The sequence below is a fragment of the Rhinatrema bivittatum genome, chromosome 2, assembly GCF_901001135.1.
Source record: "Rhinatrema bivittatum chromosome 2, aRhiBiv1.1, whole genome shotgun sequence".
Classification (NCBI taxonomy): Eukaryota; Metazoa; Chordata; class Amphibia; order Gymnophiona; family Rhinatrematidae; genus Rhinatrema; species Rhinatrema bivittatum.
The window spans coordinates 264,251,668-264,270,966 of record NC_042616.1 but is presented as its reverse complement, the minus strand read 5'-3'; the positions used below and the strand labels follow the sequence as shown (position 1 = coordinate 264,270,966).

The 19,299-nt window shown below is 44.5% G+C and overlaps 1 protein-coding gene across 1 annotated transcript in view; it reads right to left on the bottom strand.

Annotated features, from left to right (window-relative positions):
• Nucleotides 1-34: 34 nt before the first annotated feature.
• SLC6A20 (solute carrier family 6 member 20) overlaps nucleotides 35-19,299 on the bottom strand; it is a 148,464-nt gene continuing 129,199 nt past the window's right edge. Inside the window, exons 10-11 of the mRNA XM_029589461.1 lie at nucleotides 18,294-18,459; nucleotides 35-782 (exon numbers count right to left, since the gene is read on the bottom strand). Of these exons, the coding sequence (XP_029445321.1) occupies nucleotides 633-782; nucleotides 18,294-18,459 (316 nt within the window). The 3' untranslated portion in view covers nucleotides 35-632. The remainder of the gene's footprint in view (nucleotides 783-18,293; nucleotides 18,460-19,299) is intronic.

Genomic DNA, 19,299 nt, shown 5'->3' with positions numbered 1-19,299 from the left:
GGTGGGGGGAAAGCCATTGCCTATACACGAGAGAAGGAAGGAAGAAGTATGTAGAGCACATTAACTCACACAGTCAAAGAAACAGATATTTAGTTTCACTGGATTAAAAAAGATAGTTGATTTACTAATCTGAAAAATATTCTGTGCATGTTCTTAGACTGATCTCATGACCACACTGAAGACTTGGGTGAGTGAGATCATGCAATTTCCAGTTGTCGGAATATTTGAAAAGGTCATGCTATGAATATCTATGGAGGCCAATGGGTTAGAAGAATGGTTGCCTTTGCACCTGCGTAGTGTTAAGTTGTACATGCAAATACATAGAGTACATTTTTGCTGAAAAATATTACAGCTTTCTGTTGGCATGGAAAATACTACTGTTGTCAGTCATTCTCATACTTAAGAATTCTAAAATATCCCTTTTCAGCAGTTGGTACTCTATGATTTAGTGAGGATATCTACAGGCAACATTGCTTTTCATTTTTGGGAGAGCAGGCAATCTCCTTAAATTGGTTTTTCATTAGTTTTTTTTTAATTGTGGGTAAATATACCAACCAAGGTACTTCTGTAAATAGTCACTACAGCAATAATTCTGGTCTCAAAAGAAGTTTTTGTTGATCTGTAATAATAAATCATTTGACAACTGCCATGCTGTTCCTCTGCAGTTTCCTCCTGATAAGGGTGATAAGAGCAGCCAGCGGTATACACATGGTGGATGCTGCAACAAGAAGCCCAATAACCACCAGTGCATGTGTGGGATAATCTTTTGTGACCAACCGACCCTGTGAACAAAAAACAAAACACAGCATTGATATCTAACCACAGAAGCCTTTTTCCATTTGAGTGACTTAAATGTCTACAGTTTGGCTTAGGAAATGGAGGCACTCTTTCCCAACAGCAGTGTTGAGTACCTGGGTCAATGAATGAGACTAAACTATCCCCACCCCATGCTGCTGCCTCGTCAGAACAAAGGTGGGATTTTGTTTGTGTTTGGTAGCTATAGCTGGGGCCTAGACTCTAGATCAGGGGTGGGCAATTCTGATCCTCAAGGGCCACAAACCAGACGTGTTTTCAGGATTTCTGTAATGTATATGCAAGAAATAGATTTTCATACAACCGAGGTAGTGTTTATATAAATCTCTCATGCATATTCATTATAGATATCCTGAAAACCCAACTGGTTTGTGGCCCTTGAGGACCAGAATTACCCATCCCTGCTCTAGAGGACTTGCCATTATCCCAGGACAAGCAGGATGATAGTCCTCACATATGGGTGACATCATCAGATGGAGCCCTGGTATGGAAAACTTTGAGCACTGAGCATGTCCAGTATGCCATGAAAATTCTCAGCCACAGGGGTCTCCCTTCAGTCTCTTTTTTTTTTTTTTTTTTTTTCCACCTTGCTGTAAGCAAAGCAGATCAGGAGCTCTGGAAAAATTTTCCCTCATATTTACTTAAGGGAAGAGAACTTTTTTCAGTCACATTTTCTTCACATTTGGGTCTCTTTTCGACAGTCTTGGTGAGTACATTTTTTGGTTAGCTCTCGGTCAATTCCGGTTACCTCACTATTACCTCATTGACCGTTATTAGGCCACAACTTTATCATGGCCTCCGGCTTCAAAAAATGTCCGGATTGTAACCTGACTATGTCCATTACTGACCTACATTATGTATGTGTTCTGTGCCTGGGATCAGGCCACGATGTCAGGGCTTGTTTAACCTGTGCCCAGATGACACCGAAGGGCAGGCGTGCCCGTTTGGATAAGATGTAAGAATTGTTTAAAAAAATTCCATCATTGTCATCAACGTCTTCCCCAAGGGTAACACCTCCCTCAGAGGTGAAAAAAGAACCGATGACAGTCTGTCACCAGCACTGTCAATATCCTTGATAGCGTCTTCTTCAGCATCGAAGGGTCATAGAGAAAAGAAGCGGCATTGCCACCAATCCATCGACCCATCGGATAATAAGGCATTGACATCGGCATCGAAGTCCATCGAACAGATGCCAAAGAAGGTTCGTGTACTAGAGCAAACTGCACCGGCTGTACACGAGGAACTGCCATGCTCTCCACTGGGCTCAGTATCAGAGGATGTGCCACCACGAATTATCATGGAAGTGCCAATAGCGCCAGCAGTACCTTCCCCAGTGACAGACACTGTCCGAGTTTCAAGGGAAGAAGTGACTAATATAGTCCAACAAGCTGTCGTCGAGGCTTTATGGAATCTACAGCCTTCAACAGTACCGGCACAGGCATCGGCATTGGACCAGTCAATTTTTCAGCCTTTGCTGAATAGCCTCGATGCCTTGATAGAAGCTTTTCCTCAAACACCGACACAACCAGCGACGCCATCCCGATTCCCGGATCATTGGATGAGGACGATAGGGACTCCGATTCCGTCCCAGGGCCATCGGGCCTTCACCGGCATCAAGTCCCGAAGAAACCCTCTATGCCATTCAAAGATCCATTGATGCCAATACATCCAGGTCCATCAGGTGATACCTGAAATCGATTTCCACCGATGCCAGCGAGGCCCATCGATGCCCTCATTACCAACGATGCCAAAACACACACCAGCAAAGGCTGTGTTTAAATCGAAGCATCATATACAGCCAGAGGAACCTGACTCCCCTTACCATGTTCAATATACTCCTTGGAAGGATGTTGATACGGACACGGAGTCAGAGGAACTGCAATCAAAGCCCTCTCCACCAGAGGAGTGAAAGAAATCCCCTCCTGAAGATTTGTCATTTACAAATTTTATTAAAGAAATGGTAGACACAATTCCTTTTGAATTGATTACAGGGGAGGATACCAGACATAAGGCCCTACAAGTCCTTCAATTTGTGGACGCACCGAAGGAAATGATGGCAATCCCAATCCATGAAGTCCTTTTGGAAATGCAACAACGAATGTGGGAACATCCCTGCTCAGTCCCAGTAGTAAATCGGAGAACAGATGCCACTTACTTAGTGCAACATGCTCCAGGGTACTAAAAACCCCAACTACCTCACCATTCCGTAGTTGTAGAATCGGCTCAGAAAAAAGCCCGAAAACAAAAACCTCACTCATCTGTTCCACCAGGGAAGGAGCAATGCTTCTTAGACTATCAAGGTTCCATGCTGGGAGCATGCATTGCGGCATACCTGCTCTATATGACACAATACCAAAGAAACTTGTGGAAACAAGTACAGGGTATTGTGGATAACCTTCCACAGCAACATCAACTATCTTTGGCTACATTAGTTGAAAAAGGATTAGAATCTGGCAAACATGAGGTGAGAGCAGCTTATGACATGTTTGAAACATCAACTCATCTATCAGCCTCTGCAATAAATGTGAGAAGATGGGCCTGGCTCAAGGCCTCGGACCTCAGACAGGAAGTCCAGGAAAGGCTAGCAGATCTCCCTTGTGTTGGAGACAATCTTTTCAGAGAAAAGATCCAAGCTACAGTATCGCAGTTGAAAGACCTTCATGAGACACTCGGACAGCTCTCTAAATTGCAAGCAGACCAGCCATCCTCCCTAAGACAGCCACCTTGCAGGGACACGAGGTAACCCTTCTATAGACCTAGAAGGTATTACCCACCTGCCTCTTCAGCACGTCAGTACCATCCATCCCAAAGAGGACATCTGCGTCAGCCGAAATAAAAAAACCCAGCCACCACCCCAGACTGGACCAGCAGTGGGTTTTTGAACTGAAGCAAGAGAACAGAAGCCTCTTTCTCAACCCTATGCCCTCCCGACCAGTAGGAGGTTGACTTCATTATTTCAAAAACCAATGGAGTCTCATCACAAAAGACCAATGGGTATTAGCTATACTAAATTGGGGATATTGCCTAAAATTCAAAGCAATACCCTTGCATTCTATTCTCCTCCCATTCCACTTTGGACAAACACATAACCAACACCTCAACTCCAAGTAGAATTCTCTACTTTGCTTACTGCCAGGGCCATTGAACCAGTGCCCCGGTCTCAACAAGGCACAGGGTTCTATTCCCAATTCCAAAGAAAACAGGTGGCCTTTGCCCTATCTTAGACCTCTGAAATCTCAACAAATTTCTACACAAAGAAAAGTTTTGGATGGCATCTCTGGGAACCATCCTTCCTTTGCTTCAAAGGAGATATTGGCTCTATTCTCTGGATCTTCAAGTTGCTTATGCACACGTACCAATTTCCACACAACATTGAAAGTACCTATGCTTTGTCGTGGGAAAGAATCATTACCAGTATAGAGTCCTACCATTCGGACTAGCCTCTGTCCCTCGAATATTCACAAAATGCCTAGCAGTAGTGGCTGCACCTCTAAGAAAAAACAGCATTCATGTTTTTCCATATCTAGATGATTGGCTGATCAGAAGTCCATCCAGACAGGGAGCCCTCTCTACCTTGAAAACCACAATAACACTATTGCACTTCCTGGGATTTCTCATCAATTATCCAAAATCCCACATCGAGCCGTCTCAACTCCTCACATTCATCAGAGCAGACCTAGACACCACAGTAGCGAAAGCTTCCTTTCAAAGGGACCATGCTGACAATCTGGCATGCTTGGCGAATATAATTCATTACCAGTTCAAATCCGCCCATCAAATTCTGGTGCTCCTAGGCTACATGGCCTTGACGGTACATGTTACAGCTATGGAAAAGTTAGCCATGAGAAGAACTCAATGGACTTTGAAATCTCAATGGCTACAAGCTTTCCAACCACTGTCGTACACAGTTCAAATCACTGACCACTTACGTCTGTCGCTCCACTGGTGGACATATCAAACAGCACTAGAAGCTGGCCTCCCATTCCAACAAGCAAACCCGCAAGTCATCCTGACTACAGATGCCTCCAATCTTGGATGGGGAGCTCACATCAACAACCTTCAAACAGAAGGGACATGGACTACGCTCAAAAAGCAGTGTCAGATAAGCTTCTTGGAGCTTCGAGCGATGCGCTATGCCCTTTATGCCTTCAAAGACTGCCTCTCAAACAAGACTCTGCTGCTGTGTTGTCTGTTTGTATCAGCAATGTGGTACTTAAGAGCCTGTGCCTTCTTGTTTATCTGCTATGCCAAGAAGCAGTACAGATTTGGGTTTGGGCTCTAGAGCATTCCATAGATCTCTGAGCAACTTATCGGGCGGGCATCAAAAACATTCTAGCGGACGATCTCAGTTGACATTTCAATCACCATGAATGGTTGCTGGACCCACGTGTAGCGAGCAAAATCTTTCAATGCTGGGGTCGCTCAACCATAGACCTCTTTGTGTCCAAACTGAACCACACCATTGAAAGGTTCTGCTCCCTCCACGCACATCGACAAATAGGCCCCAGGGATACATTTACTCACCCCTGGACTACAGGACTTCTCTATGTGTATCTTCCAATTCTGCTCATAGTGAAAACTCTTGTGAAAGCTACAACAGGACAGAGGGACAATGATTGTCATAGCCCTATACTGGCCTCGACAAATATGGTTTCCTATACTCTTCGACCTCTTGATCTCACAACCAATCCGCCTGGGCCTAGAGCCCACTCTTATAACTCAGAATCAAGGCAAGTTGTGTCATCCCAACTTGACAACTCTTGCCTTAACAGCTTGGATGTTGAAAGCTTGGTTCTGCAACCACTTAATCTTTCACCACAAGTCTCTCAAGTTCTTGTAGCTTCACGAAAGCCTTCCACCTGTAAATCCTACCACTTTAAATGGACTAGATTTACAAATTGGTGCACACAAAAAGGTATAGATCCTTTCTCCTGCCCTACTTCTTCTTTACTAGATTACCTATACCACCTGTTGGATTCTGGTCTCCAGACATCCTCTGTAAGGGTACACCTAAGCACTGTAGTGGTATATCACAAGGGACTAGGGGATGCGCCAATAACAGCACAATCCCTAGTCAGTAGGTTCATGAGAGGCTTACTTTACCTTAAGCCTCCCATTTGACCACTGGTCACTGAATGGGACCTGAATTTAGCACTAAGAAGGTCTTGCACTCACTGGTCGAGCCTCTACACTCTTGTGAAGAAAAATTCCTTACATGGAAAGTACTTTTCTTAGCCATTACATTGGCTCGAAGGGTCAGTGAGTTGCAAGCTCTCGTCACATACTCACCCTACACAAGGTTCCTGCATGCCAGAGTAGTCCTTTGCACTCACCCCAAATTCTTACCAAAAGTGGTAACAGACTTTCATATTAATCAGTCAATAGTCTTGCCTACTTTCTTTCCAAGACCTCACTCTCACCAAGGAGCGAGAGTCTTACACACCTTGGACTGTAAACGTGCACTAGCTTTTTACCTGAACCACACGGCGGTCCATAGGAAATCCACCCAACTCTTTGTTTCTTTCAACAAAAATAAACAAAGGAGTGGTGGTAGAAAAACAGACTCTCTCCAATGGGCTGGTAGACTGTATTGAATTCTGTTATGAAAAAGCAAACAGTCCTCTCCAGGGGCAAGTAAAAGCACATTCAGTAAGGGCTATGTCCACATCAGTAGCACACTATCGTTCAGTGCCCATCCTAGACATATGTAAAGCTGCAATATGGAGTTCCCTTCACACCTTTGCAGCTCATTATTGTCTGGACAAAGAAGGACGACAAGATTCAGCCTTTGGACAATCTGTCTTAAAGAACTTATTTCCAGTATAACTCCAACTCCTACATCCATCCTGCTGTGATTTTCAGGCTGCCTCATTCTTTCCAACAGTGCACCAGTTGTGCTTGTTGCACAAGTTGTATGCTGTTGGTATACTGTAAGGATGACAGCCTCTAACTTGCTAATCACCCATATGTGAGGACTAGCATCCTGCTTGTCCTGGGATAAAGCAAAATTGCTTACCTTGTAATAGGTGTTATCCCAGGACAGCAGGATGTAGTCCTCACAGAACCCACCCACCTCCCTGTGGAGTTGGGTCTGATATGTTTTATTATTTTATTTTTTTAGCTCATGCATATTGCTACAAATGAGACTGAAGGGAGACCCCTGTGGCTGAGAATATAATGGCATGATGGGCATGCTCAGTAGGCCAGCCAAAAGTTTCTAGAAACTTTTGACAGAAGTTTTCCGTACCAGGGCTCTATCTGATGATTTCATCCATATGTGAGGACTACATCCTGCTGTCCTGGGATAACACCTATTACAAGGTAAGCAATTTTGCTTTCAGAGCAAGGCTGAGAGAGTGTATGAACTAGTGGCCCTAATTGCTAGTACCTCAGCATTGTCATGGAGGGTTAGGGCACTGGTAGTTAAGGCAACCTGCTGCTGAGGTGAGGAATGAGAGTGCACCCCCCCATATCTGAATATCCAAATGTTTTACATTCAAGCAGGGCAACTCAGGATGAATCCTGGTGGTAGTGTGCAAAGGACTCTGTCACTGGGCTGGCTCTAGGGAAAAGGGTGCACCCACCATCCCCCACCCCAGTTGATCCCTGTTCCTCATTTCTTTATAAACTTTTCTATACCAATATTCGTGGCAACATCATATTGGTTTACATTGTAACAGCAAGGAGGAAAATACATTGAACAGGGGAGGGGGATACAAAGAATAAATAGGAACAATAAACTTAGAAAGGGAAGAAAGTGAACCAAGCAATAACATCAACAACTAAGAAATAACAGAGGCAATAAAGATTCAACAATAATTGTAGTTGTAATTAAAATTGCAACCACCATCACGGTAGAAATAATTGTGACTAAGGCCTGGATTTATCAAAATGCGGTAAGTACCGCATGTGATAGCAAAAGGGGCGTGTTTTATGCTAATGTAGCATTTATCACAATGTGCACTAATTACCTGTGCGAAGAGCTAAGTTAGTGCAAATTGTGATACCATTTCAGATTCTGCGATAAGTGCCAGACCTGTTGCATTCAACCACTGGGGGACTGGTTTTTAATGATCCCAGACACATATAGAGGGGGGAGAGAGAGAGAGAGATGTTCCATCAAGCTAGGTTGAGAGAACCTTGCCCAAATCTCATCTTGGAGTGAGTTTCCTCACTCCGAAGGCCAGCAAATCTTCACAAGAGACCACTGTTCTGGTCGTAGGTGTCACGTAGAATGTCAAAGTGGCCCCTAACCCCCCTACACTCTTACCTAATCCCCACCTTGAGTTACTAGGTGGGCCTATCATAGGGATACAAATACCTGCCTATGGGACATGCTGTTATGGCTAGTCTCAGTCTCTCTCTCTCAAAATAAGCCTGCTGCTATCACACTGCCTAACACATTTCAAAGAGGTGTAGTTAACATCTGCATTATAGCTCTTCACAGAGAGGCTAGCCCACTCTCCTCCCATTTTTGGAATTTGCATCGCACCATACGATATGGTGCAATCGCATGCGGTAAAGGCCTATCGCATGCAAAAACGGGGCTTTTCACATGTGATAAGCCCTTAACGCATGCGAAAACGCCTTACCGCATTTTGAAAAATGACCCCCTAAGATTGCAACTACAATCACAGACCGGTTTATAACAGAGGTTGTAGGGGTAGGGACCAAAATGTAAGGAAGTCAGAGAGGTGGAGGAAGAAAAGCAACTAGCAGGGGCAGGTGCCCTTTCTCTCTCCCTCTGCACTCTCTCAATTCCCTTCCCCAATACTCCAGTGCTGGCCTTTGAAATACAGACATGCATTTCTATATTTAGAGAATATATATCTGTAGAATAAAAACATTTTTTCATTTTCTATCAATCATGTATCCTAGGATAACACATTGCCAGCAGAAATGAGCCAAAAAAATCTCCAACCCAAATTTTGTCTAAATAACCAAGCAGTAGAACATACCCTAGACTAGTGGTTCTCAACCTTTTTTCTGTAGGCACACACACGCTGAACACATGACCATCATGACTAAATGTAAAAGTACAGTTTGCATCCACAGGAACCCCCCTGACCCACAATTATTGATGTAAAGCAGAATTATGACATTCCCTGTACAACTCACCTTACAAAAATATATTCTGGTTCTAGTGTCATCTCAGTAACAGCAAAACAGCTCCAACTACCAGGCTCAATAGCCCTACTTATGAAAAGACAGCAGTTTACCACCAATGCATGTAATGCCCATAAACTAATCTGCACACAGTTACACTTGTATTATGGAATACACTCAACCAGTAACAACCCTACCTATGAAACGGCACCACTACAAATATTAAATCAGGCCCTAAACACCAATACACCTCCTATTAGGAAAACAAGCAGCTATAGATCCCAACACAGAAATAAATGTATAACTATACTAATAAGCAGAATAAATGTTTCATAACAACTATGAACAGAATAATATCAACAATTAAAAACTCATAAAAATTATTTAAAATTCTCCAAACACCAATAAAATATTTCAAAACAACAGACACATCACATAATATTCAGTAATTAAAATGGCAGTCAATCCAGAAAAATATACTTAAAAAGCCACCTTTACTAACCCCCTCCAGCAGCTCTCCTACTCCTCTTCCATGCAGGCCAGTAGCACACACCAGAAGCAGTAGTGGCTGAAGCTCTGTACTCATGGTCCTCTTCCTTAGGGCCCACGACCAGTCTCTCTGTCTCTCACACACATACCAGTTACACCCCCATGACCAGTTTCTGTCTTTCACACACCAATCATCTCCTGACCAGTCTTTCTCTTACATACACACTAGTCACCTTCCCGATCAGTGTCTCTCTCATACACACACACACACACACACACACAGAGGCTTCCCACTTCCATGTTCTGTCATATATTCAGGCTTCTCACTCCCATGCTGTGTCTCACACACACCCAGGTTTCTTACTCCTATGCTAGCTCTTGCCACATGCACAGGCTTCTCATTCCCATAATCACTTTCTGTCTCACATACACACACACACACTCCAGTCATCTCCCTGACCAGTCACTTCCATTGTCTCTCCTATATACACACACATCACCTCTCTGACCAGTTTCTCTCAATCACACACATGCTCTCTCTCACACACTTTATATAGATGATCTCAATCAAATGCTCTCACACATACACAGGCTCTCAATCACAGTTACACATGCACACTCTCAATGAAACATGCAATCTCAGACAGGCTGGCTGTCTCATTTTCCTGCTCCCCCCCCCCCCCCGAGCACAAATGGTAGCCCCCACAGGGGCTCCCACAGACCAAGAAAGAATCCCATCGGCCGCGGGAGACTCTGCTGTTTCCTGTGCCGATTTCTGGCTGCTTTTGATTTTGCTTTAGTCCCATGCTACTGCTCGGGGCCACCGCTGCCTACGCTACTTTTTCGTGCAGCATGGCTCTTTCTTCTTCCCATGCACCCCCACTGCACATCACTTCCTGTTTCAGGGCAGGTGCGGGAAGAAGAAAAGGCCCAGCCACAGTTGCCAGCTTCTAATGATACTGCTGCTGTTCCGATCCAGGCTGATAGCCCGGGCGGCAACAGCAGTAGTGGAAGATAGCCTGCTTCTCACTCGGTGAAGGAAGAGGGGGGAAGAGCAGCGGGAGTCCGGTAGCACGTGACACACCTGCCACTGCTTGGCGACACACTGGTTGAGAAGCACTGCACTAGACTATGTATACCTTGGCCTGACATTAACTATATGGCAACTTGGCTGTAAGCAATTACAAGAAAATGTCCTAAGGGCCTTAATGTAATAAAAATATACCCTCTTACACACAAGATCCTCTCATACAGTCTCTCTCACATACAGGCATTCTCACAGGGACAGTCAATTTTGTGCAGGTAGATTTGCATGGGAGTACTTATATGCATATTTTTGAAAATTCAACTGTGTGCACGAAAGTATGGAGCCTTCACCCAATCACTCCCAGGAGTGCTTCCTCTTGCAACAGGACAAAGTACACACACAGAGATCTCAGGCATATACTTTGATCCACATATAGGGTGGTCAATTGTTACAAAGCCCATTCCTGAACATAGCCAGATCAGTCTAGACCAATAGGTTATTCATCCCTTCCAGCAGATGGAGTTGGAGAAGAAATCTTTGAGGCACTGCTACTTACCTGAGCGTGCCAGCTGCAGGACCTCAGTATTTCTTGGACTCCAGCAGATGGTAGAACTGCACCTGGAGGCTGTTAGTTTAAAAGGAAAAAGATTTTGTTTTACTGTGGTTTTAGGTTCCAGATCATGGATGCTCCCTGAGGCATCGTCGTGGGCCATCCCGCAGGTATAGCCGGGCCGCTGGGGGGTCGGATACCCCTGATTGAGTTTAACCGCAGGGTACCAGATGGTCCGATAGCCAGGGGTCCTGGCTCCCTCGACTCTCTGAGGCACCTTCTCACCCTTCTTCCTCTAGACATGGAAGTACCCGTTTAATAAAGTTTCTTTAAGCTCCTTGTTTACAAAAAAAAAAAGCATACAAGAAACAAGAGTAGAGCTTAGGAATTTCGGTGGGAAGGGCCTAGTCAGTGGAGCTGTTGGCCAGGGCTGGGAGGTGGTTGTCTGGCTGTTAACCCGGGGGTTTGCGATTGCGATACTAGTGCCGGGAGGGAACTGCAGTGTCTCATTCCTTGTGCAGTCCTGTGCTCTGGTGGGGCCAACTGGACTCTTGTCAGCATTCCTGAGAACCGTCCGGTGGGGATTGCATCCATTCCCGGTGGCAGCTTGAGTCCGGCACACGTCGCCGCATGGGAGGTCTCGTGGGGGAGCGCCACGGGGTGCAATCAGGAGACATGGTGCCAAAAACTAAAATGGATGCCTGTTGTGCATGTAATGCGGCGGCAGCGAGTCTGAACTCGCATTCCCTCTGCCCAGCGTGCATTTCGGGGCAGGAAGGCCCCTCAATGCACACAGGAAATTACATCAGGAGGTCAGCAGGGTCTGTTCCATTGCCGCCAGGGAGGCAGTGCAGGAGACCGCAGAGCGGTCAGGCGATTCTCCCCCTGTTCTTTCCCCGGCCAGGCAGGATACCTCAGAAGGGGAGGATGAGGCGGCTGACAGTCCCCTGGGATTGGGGGATTTTCCCCCGGAATTTATTCTCCAGTTGTAACAAAAGCAGTGCCGCAATATGTACTACACAGACCTTTCCGCCAACTCTGAAGCTGTACAGCATGAGGCAGAACAAAACGTGAGCCTGCGTGCCATGGTGACATAGGAATCTCATGCCGCTCTAGTTTCGTGAGGCACTGAGGTGAGGCAGACCCTGCAGGGGCATTTTTTTTTTTTTTTTTGCTGCCTGAAAATTTTGCCATCTGAAGCGGCCGCCTCATGCTGCCTCATTATAGAACTGCCCCTGGGTTATGGCATTTGATTGTTTTTAAACTATTTAAAAGAGCCTGAAAAAAAAGCTCCCCCAGAAAGTGCTGAAGCTCAATATGATCAAAGATGTGTTCATGCCTTATAATTTATTAGATCATTTCTGTATAAGATGTGAGTATAATCTGCTTAATCTTAGGTAACAAGAAATGCTTCGATTATGAACAAGGTTATGAAGCATTTTTTGACCCATGTCTTTTTTTTTTCCTCCATTGATGAGTGGGAACAAATTAGCCATAATGCATAGGTGACGTCATCCAATGGCACCGACATAGACCTAACTCTCAGAGCTTAGTAAAGACTTTCTCCAAGGACAAGCAGGATGGTCGTTCTCACACATGGGTGACATCATCCGATGGAGCCCGGCATGGAAAACTAGAAACTTTGACTAACCATGCATCCACGCGAGGTCCCTCTTCAGTCTCTTTCTTTCTGTGAAGCTGCTGCCTCATGGTGATGAACTCGCACTTCTTTTCCACAGTTTTTTCATAAATTTTGCAGTTATCTCTTCCCGCGTTGCGTAGGGTCCCTCGTATTATTTGTCGGTTCTGCTTTCCGCCACCTGGTAAGTCCTTTAAACCAGTGGTCCCCAACCCTGTCCTGGGGGCCCACCAGTCAGTTGGGTTTTCAGGATAGCCACAATGAATATGCATGAGAGAAAATTTGCACCGATCCCTCCACCCTGGGCATCCCACGATGTCCGCGGTTGTGACCTCTACCGAGCTGACCCCTAAGGGCAGTCAGGAACATCTCGACAAGATGGAAAAATTATTCGGGTCCAAAAGATCGGATCCATCATCAGCTTCAGGGACTTCCACTCCGCTTGGGAAGGAGGTTCTTGTCTTGATCCTGTTGGGGTCACCCCACAGCCGTTCCCCAGCCCCGAGTCAGGAGACAGAGACCAACCGTGGTCTCTGTCATCCCATTCCCATTCCTGGTCGGATTCCTCGCCATCTCCCTCTGTTCTGGGAAAATATCATGGTGACCACTGAGAACGGTTGAAGAAACAGCGACATTGGTCATCAACTTCTAAGCCAGACCATGGAATTGCATTGGTGCCTCTGACAAGGTGGTCTCGGGCTGAGGAAGTGATTCCCTCTGGCCCCTCTAAAGTCTCCAGGTGGCCTCCACCAACACTGGTGGAGGGATCGGTGCCCCCCAGTACGTCAGGGGATGTGCTGATTCTGCCACCGCCGCCTCAAGCCATTTTGTCCTCGGCTGCCTTTGAGGAAGAGTTGGAGAGGCATATGCAGTTGGGAGGGCCCTGCAGGGCTTTGAGCCACCAGGACTGCCACCGCCACTGGAGCAGATTCCACCGCTTCTTGCGCCATTACTGGAACAACTCAATATTCTGTTTAGTGTTCTACCAATGTAGCCAGCCCCAAGCCCCTTCCCAGCCGAAGGGAGCAATGCTGCCACCACTGCCGGCCCCCATCGCAGTAAGCGACTCCTCAACAATTGTCAGCTAAGACTTCTGCTGCCCAAGAAGCCCCCTCGACAATATCTGAAGAGGCCTGCTATTGGCCACGAAAATACTACCCGCCAGCAGCGAGGGCCAACCTCAATGACCTGGATGGCCCGTGCCATTTTTAAAGATGGTTGTCCTCCTTCCACCATGTCTCTGAGATGCCAATTAAGTCTATGTCATCATTCACTGCTATTCATTCTAATTCTCCCATTTTACTTCTTAGACTTCTGGCATTAGCATACAAACATTTCAAAGTTTGTTTTTTGTTTGTATTTTCATTCTGCTTTTTAATTGATAGGGATACTTGATAGGGTTTCAACTGCTAATTGCTCCAAGGGCATCCCCTTGTGTTGTTGAGGTTGTCTTCTTGGTGCTTTGTGTTTAGGCTGTCTTCCTAGTAATGATTCAGAGGATGGGTCAGACCAAGGGTCCATAAAGTCTAGCATCCTGTTTTCAACAGAGGCCAAACCAGGCCATAAGAACCTGGCAATTACCCAAACACTAAGAAGATCCCATGCAACTGATGCAGTTAATAGCAGTGGCTATTCCCTAAGTAAACTTGATTAATAGCTGTTAATGGACTTCTCCTCCAAGAACTTATCCAAACCATTTTTGAACCCAGCTACACTAACTACATCCTCTGGCAACAAATTCAGAGCTTTATTGTGCGTTGAGTAAAAAAGAATTTTCTCCGATTAGTCTTAAATGTGTAACTTGCTAACTTCATGGAATGCCCCCTAGTCCTTCTATTATTCAAAAATGTAAATAACCGATTCACATCTACTCGTTCAAGACCTCTCATGATCTTAAAGACCTATATCATATCCCCCTTCAGCCGCTTCTTCTCCAAGCTGAACAGCCCTAACCTCTTCAGCCTTTCTTCATAGGGGAGCTGTTCCATCCCCTTTATCATTTTGGTTGCCCTTCTCTGTACCTTCTCCATCGCAACTATATCTTTTTTGAGATGTGGCGACCAGAATTGTACACAGTATTCAAGGTGCGGTCTCACCATAGAGCAATATAGAGGCATTATGACATTTTCCATTTTATTAACCATTCCCTTCCTGTGGGGGAAGCTAAGGGATTAGTTTTAAAGGGTCGGGGTAGGTTTAGGGGTTATTTTTGTGTGCCGTTTTTCCCGCCCTCCTCCAAAATGATAAGAGAACCCCCACAAACAATTTTGTGGGGTTTTCCTATCGTTTTGGGGGAGCCCCCGATTTCTGACGATTTTGAAAATATCGTACGATATTTTCAATCGTCCGAAGCCCGATTCACATCCCTAGTAGAAATCCCTTGTGTGTCGGGGAAGGCTATAGGGATAGGAGTATACTACTGTCCACCTAGTCAAAATGGTGAGACTGATAGTGAAATGCTAAGAGAAATTAGAGAAGCTAACCAAATTGGTAGTGCGGTAATAATGGGAGACGTCAATTACCAAATCCAAAAATTCTCTTACTATGTAATCCCACGATTAGCACAATTTAAATAAGAGACGTGGTATTGAAAGATTTTTCAACTTATAAAGCTGTATGTAACAATGCTTATATGTATTTAGACTGTAAATTTAAGGACCATCATACCACCCATAGCGCTCACAAGTTAAAACTTGTATTTCATGCACTTCATTAGGGTCACTTTTAAACATTGGTCCGAATCAGCTAGCATCCAATATATAAAGAACTTCCCTTCTGTAGCTGTCGGGGTTAATCGTCCGATGCGCGCGTTTCGCAACACTGCTGCTTCAGAGACATCAATTCAAAACTCTCCTGATCCGTGCTTCCCCTTCTGATCCTTTAACGGGGGTGTACCTCAGCTATGCGGGTTTGTGCGATGCTGCGGGTCCATCAATTTTTCAGACCCGACGCCATTTCCCCGCTGTCTGACGCCATTTCCCCGCTTAGAAAATTTCTAAGCGGGGAAATGGCGTCGGGTCTGAAAAATTGATGGTATCAGGGATAGGGCACTGTGTGTAGGAAGATCACAACACTCCCGGTATCAGGGTTAGGGCACTGTGTGCAGGAATATCACAACACTCCCTGTATCAGGGTTAGGGCACTGTGTGCAGGAAGATCACAACACTCCTGGTATCAGGGATAGGGCACTGTGTGCAGGAAGATCACAACACTCTCGGTATCAGGGATCGGGCACTGTGTGCAGGAAGATCACAACACTCCCGGTATCAGGGTTAGGGCACTGTGTGCAGGAAGATCACAACACTCCCAGTATCAGGGATATGGCACTGAGTGCAGGAAGATCACAACACCCCTGGTATCAGGGATAGGGCACTGTGTGCAGGAAGATCACAACACTCCCAGTATCAGGGATAGGGCACTGCGTGCAGGAAGATCACAACACTCCCGGTATCAGGGATATGGCACTGCATGCAGGAAGATCACAACACTCCCGGTATCAGGGTTAGGGCACTGCATGCAGGAAGATCACAACACCCCAGTATCAGGGATAGGGCACTGCGTGCAGGAAGATCACAACACTCCCAGTATCAGGGATACGGCACTGCATGCAGGAAGATCACAACACTCCCGGTATCAGGGATAGGGCACAAGTTCTAGTCACATTGACTGATCACATTACTTTTTTTGTCAAGCTACCAACTGTTTCCATTTCCCATCCCCCATATATTGTCAGTGGGAACCTTGGTAACATGAATAAATAAGAGGGCAGCCAATAGGAATACATATTCATTCCTAAACTGACCTTAACTGACCTGAAAAGTGTCAAATTGTATCATTTTCTGTTAGTGCGCACTAACAATGGTTAGTGCGCGCTAACTTCCTGTTAGCGTGCACTAACTCCTGTTAGTGCGCACTAATCGGAAAAACCGATTTTTTAACTAAAAAATCGTGCCAAACACGATTTTCTTCTCCTGCCAGACGATTTCGATCGTTAAGACGATCGGGCACACGATTCACATCCCTACTTGCTTTATTGCAGTACCTTCCTTAGGTAACTTTCAAGTTTAGTTTAATTTAATTGGTTTGAATTTACTGCCTTTCAAAAAATATCTAAGTGGTTTACAATACATTAAATAAACTGGAAAAGTACATATCAAGCTATGAGCAATAAAATAACAGAAATTTAAAAAAAAAACCTATAATAAACAGGTGTGAAATCACAAAACCAAATATAGCTTAAAACAATATAACAAACAAAAATAAATAGAACTAATATACAACATCTTCCTGAATTTAAAGGTAAAGTGAAAGCCCCCAACAACTTACACACCTGCTTAAAAAGTCAACCTTTATACTTCAGATTATTAGTCTCAATGCAAATTCCAAAAAATAGTGCTTGATAAGAAAAGGCAGGTTGCTTTGTACATTCTAATCTGATTCTAGAAAGAATCACCAGAAGATCTTTTGGAGAGGACTGTAAGATCTCATTGGATGGTTCAAAATCAGTAAATTAGACAGGTACTGCGGGTGGCCTCTATGTAAAGCTTTAATAACTAAACATAAAATTTAAAAACTGGTAGCCAGTGTAATTTTTTGAAAACCACAGAGACATAATCATACTCTTTTAGGGGGTCATTTTCCAAGGAGTTACTGCAGGAGATAATTCTGCAAATTGTTTAATTTTGTATTCAGGGGGCGCAGTAAATGTAAAGTGTTATTGTATGTGGCAAAACAGCTGCAGTGTTAGCTACAACCCTTTCATTTGTGGTATGTTGTGCACTAGAGGCTGGTAAAGGTTTATCATGGTTCTGGGGAGGGAGAGAGAGAGAGAGAGTTGCTATAATGTCTGCTCCCTAGACAGGTATTTGTATCCCTATGGGAGGCCCACCTAGTAACTCGAGGTGGGGATTAGGTATGAGTGTAGGGGGTTGGGGGCCACTTTCACATTCAACATGAGACGTACGAACAGAACAGTGGTCTCTTGTGAAGATTTGATGACCTACGGAGTGAGGAAACTCACTCCAAGATGAGATTTGGGCAATGTTCTCTCAATCTAGCTTGATGGACACTCTACCTGGGCAACAACAAGCTAGTTTGAGAGAACATTGCCCAAATCTCATCTTGGAGTGAGTTTCCTCACTCCGAAGGCCAGCAAATCTTCACAAGAGACCACTGTTCTGTTCATTCGTCTCATGTTGAATGTGAAAGTGGCCCCCAACCCCCTACACTCATACCTAATCCCCACCTCGAGTTACTAGGTGGGCCTCCCATAGGGATACAAATACCTGTCTAGGGAGTAGACATTACAGCAAGGCTCTCTCTCTATTTCTCTCTCTCTCTCTCTCTCTCATTTTATCGCACACCATGAAGATGTTTTCGTGATTCGCGAATACATTTGCGCTAATCGCGAAACCACGCGGCACGCGAAGTTTCCCCGCTGCACAAAAAAGCCTCATTTGCATAGGAAACGCCCCTTAATGCGATATTGGAAAATGAGGCCCTTAGTCTGAAAATGAACTGCTGCAGTATTCTGCAATACTTAAAATTGTTTAATTTTCACAACAGTGTTTGCTACTTGAAGAACATGTAATACACTCTAAATAACCTAAAGTGTCAAGCGAGCTCAATGTGAGATTTTATTTTTTTTTTAATGTAAGAGTGTTACATACCTCTCCTGAATCCCACGCTTGATACTGCAGTGTTCCTGTGAGGATGTAATCAGTTAAGTAAAATATAAATAAGCTTATGATTAACAGAGGGCTAGCAAAAGCCCACATAATTTTCCAGTACCAGCTTGGCTTGTGCCCAGTCATCAGCTGAAGGTCCTTTTCAAATCTGGTAACAGGAGGGAGAAGAAAGAACAGTTTAGTTAAACAACAACAATCATTCATGATTTTCATCTAAGCCCTAATTGTGCAAAATTCCTGAGCTGTGTAAATGACTTGAGCTTCTGGACATACTCGTCTGGCAACATATTCTTATATATTGCAAAAAAAAAAAAAAAAAAAGGATTTGCATAATTTTTACAATCTCCAACGTTTGAAAAATTTAGCTTGTAACATTTTTTATATTTGAATAGCAAGTTGTTGAGAGAATACTTTTTCTGTAAAGTGTAGTTATGAAACCATTATTACAAATAAGTAAGCAATAATCTTCAATAGATGAGGCACTTCCTGCAAATTCAGGGCTTCTCTGGAATGATTGACTGTCTTAAGTCAGAACTATGAAGGTAGTTGATCTACACCATGCATTAACAGATAATAAGTACTTGTACAGAGGGAACAATTGCTTCTATAAACTTGGGCATAAGTTAAGGGGTTTTTAAACTGAAGATAAAAGTATGGACTATTGTAAATCTCTTTTCATCTGTCTTCCAGCTAACATTCCGTGTCCTCTTCAGTTGATACAGAATGCAGCTACTCATATTCCTCGAGATTACGTAACTCCCATTTTGCGGTCACTTCACTAGCTTCTGATGCACTGGCATATAAAGTACAAGGTAGCTTTTATCATAAGTCAATTTACAAATAAACACCATTGCCACTGTGTTAGAGGATCGCGTACCAGCAGACGCAAAAGGTAAGATAATTTTTTTTGGGGGGGGGGGTAGAGTAGGGCTGGGGGAGAAGATTAGGGGAAGGAGTGGGAAGGTTAGGTTAGGGGGAAGGGAATGGG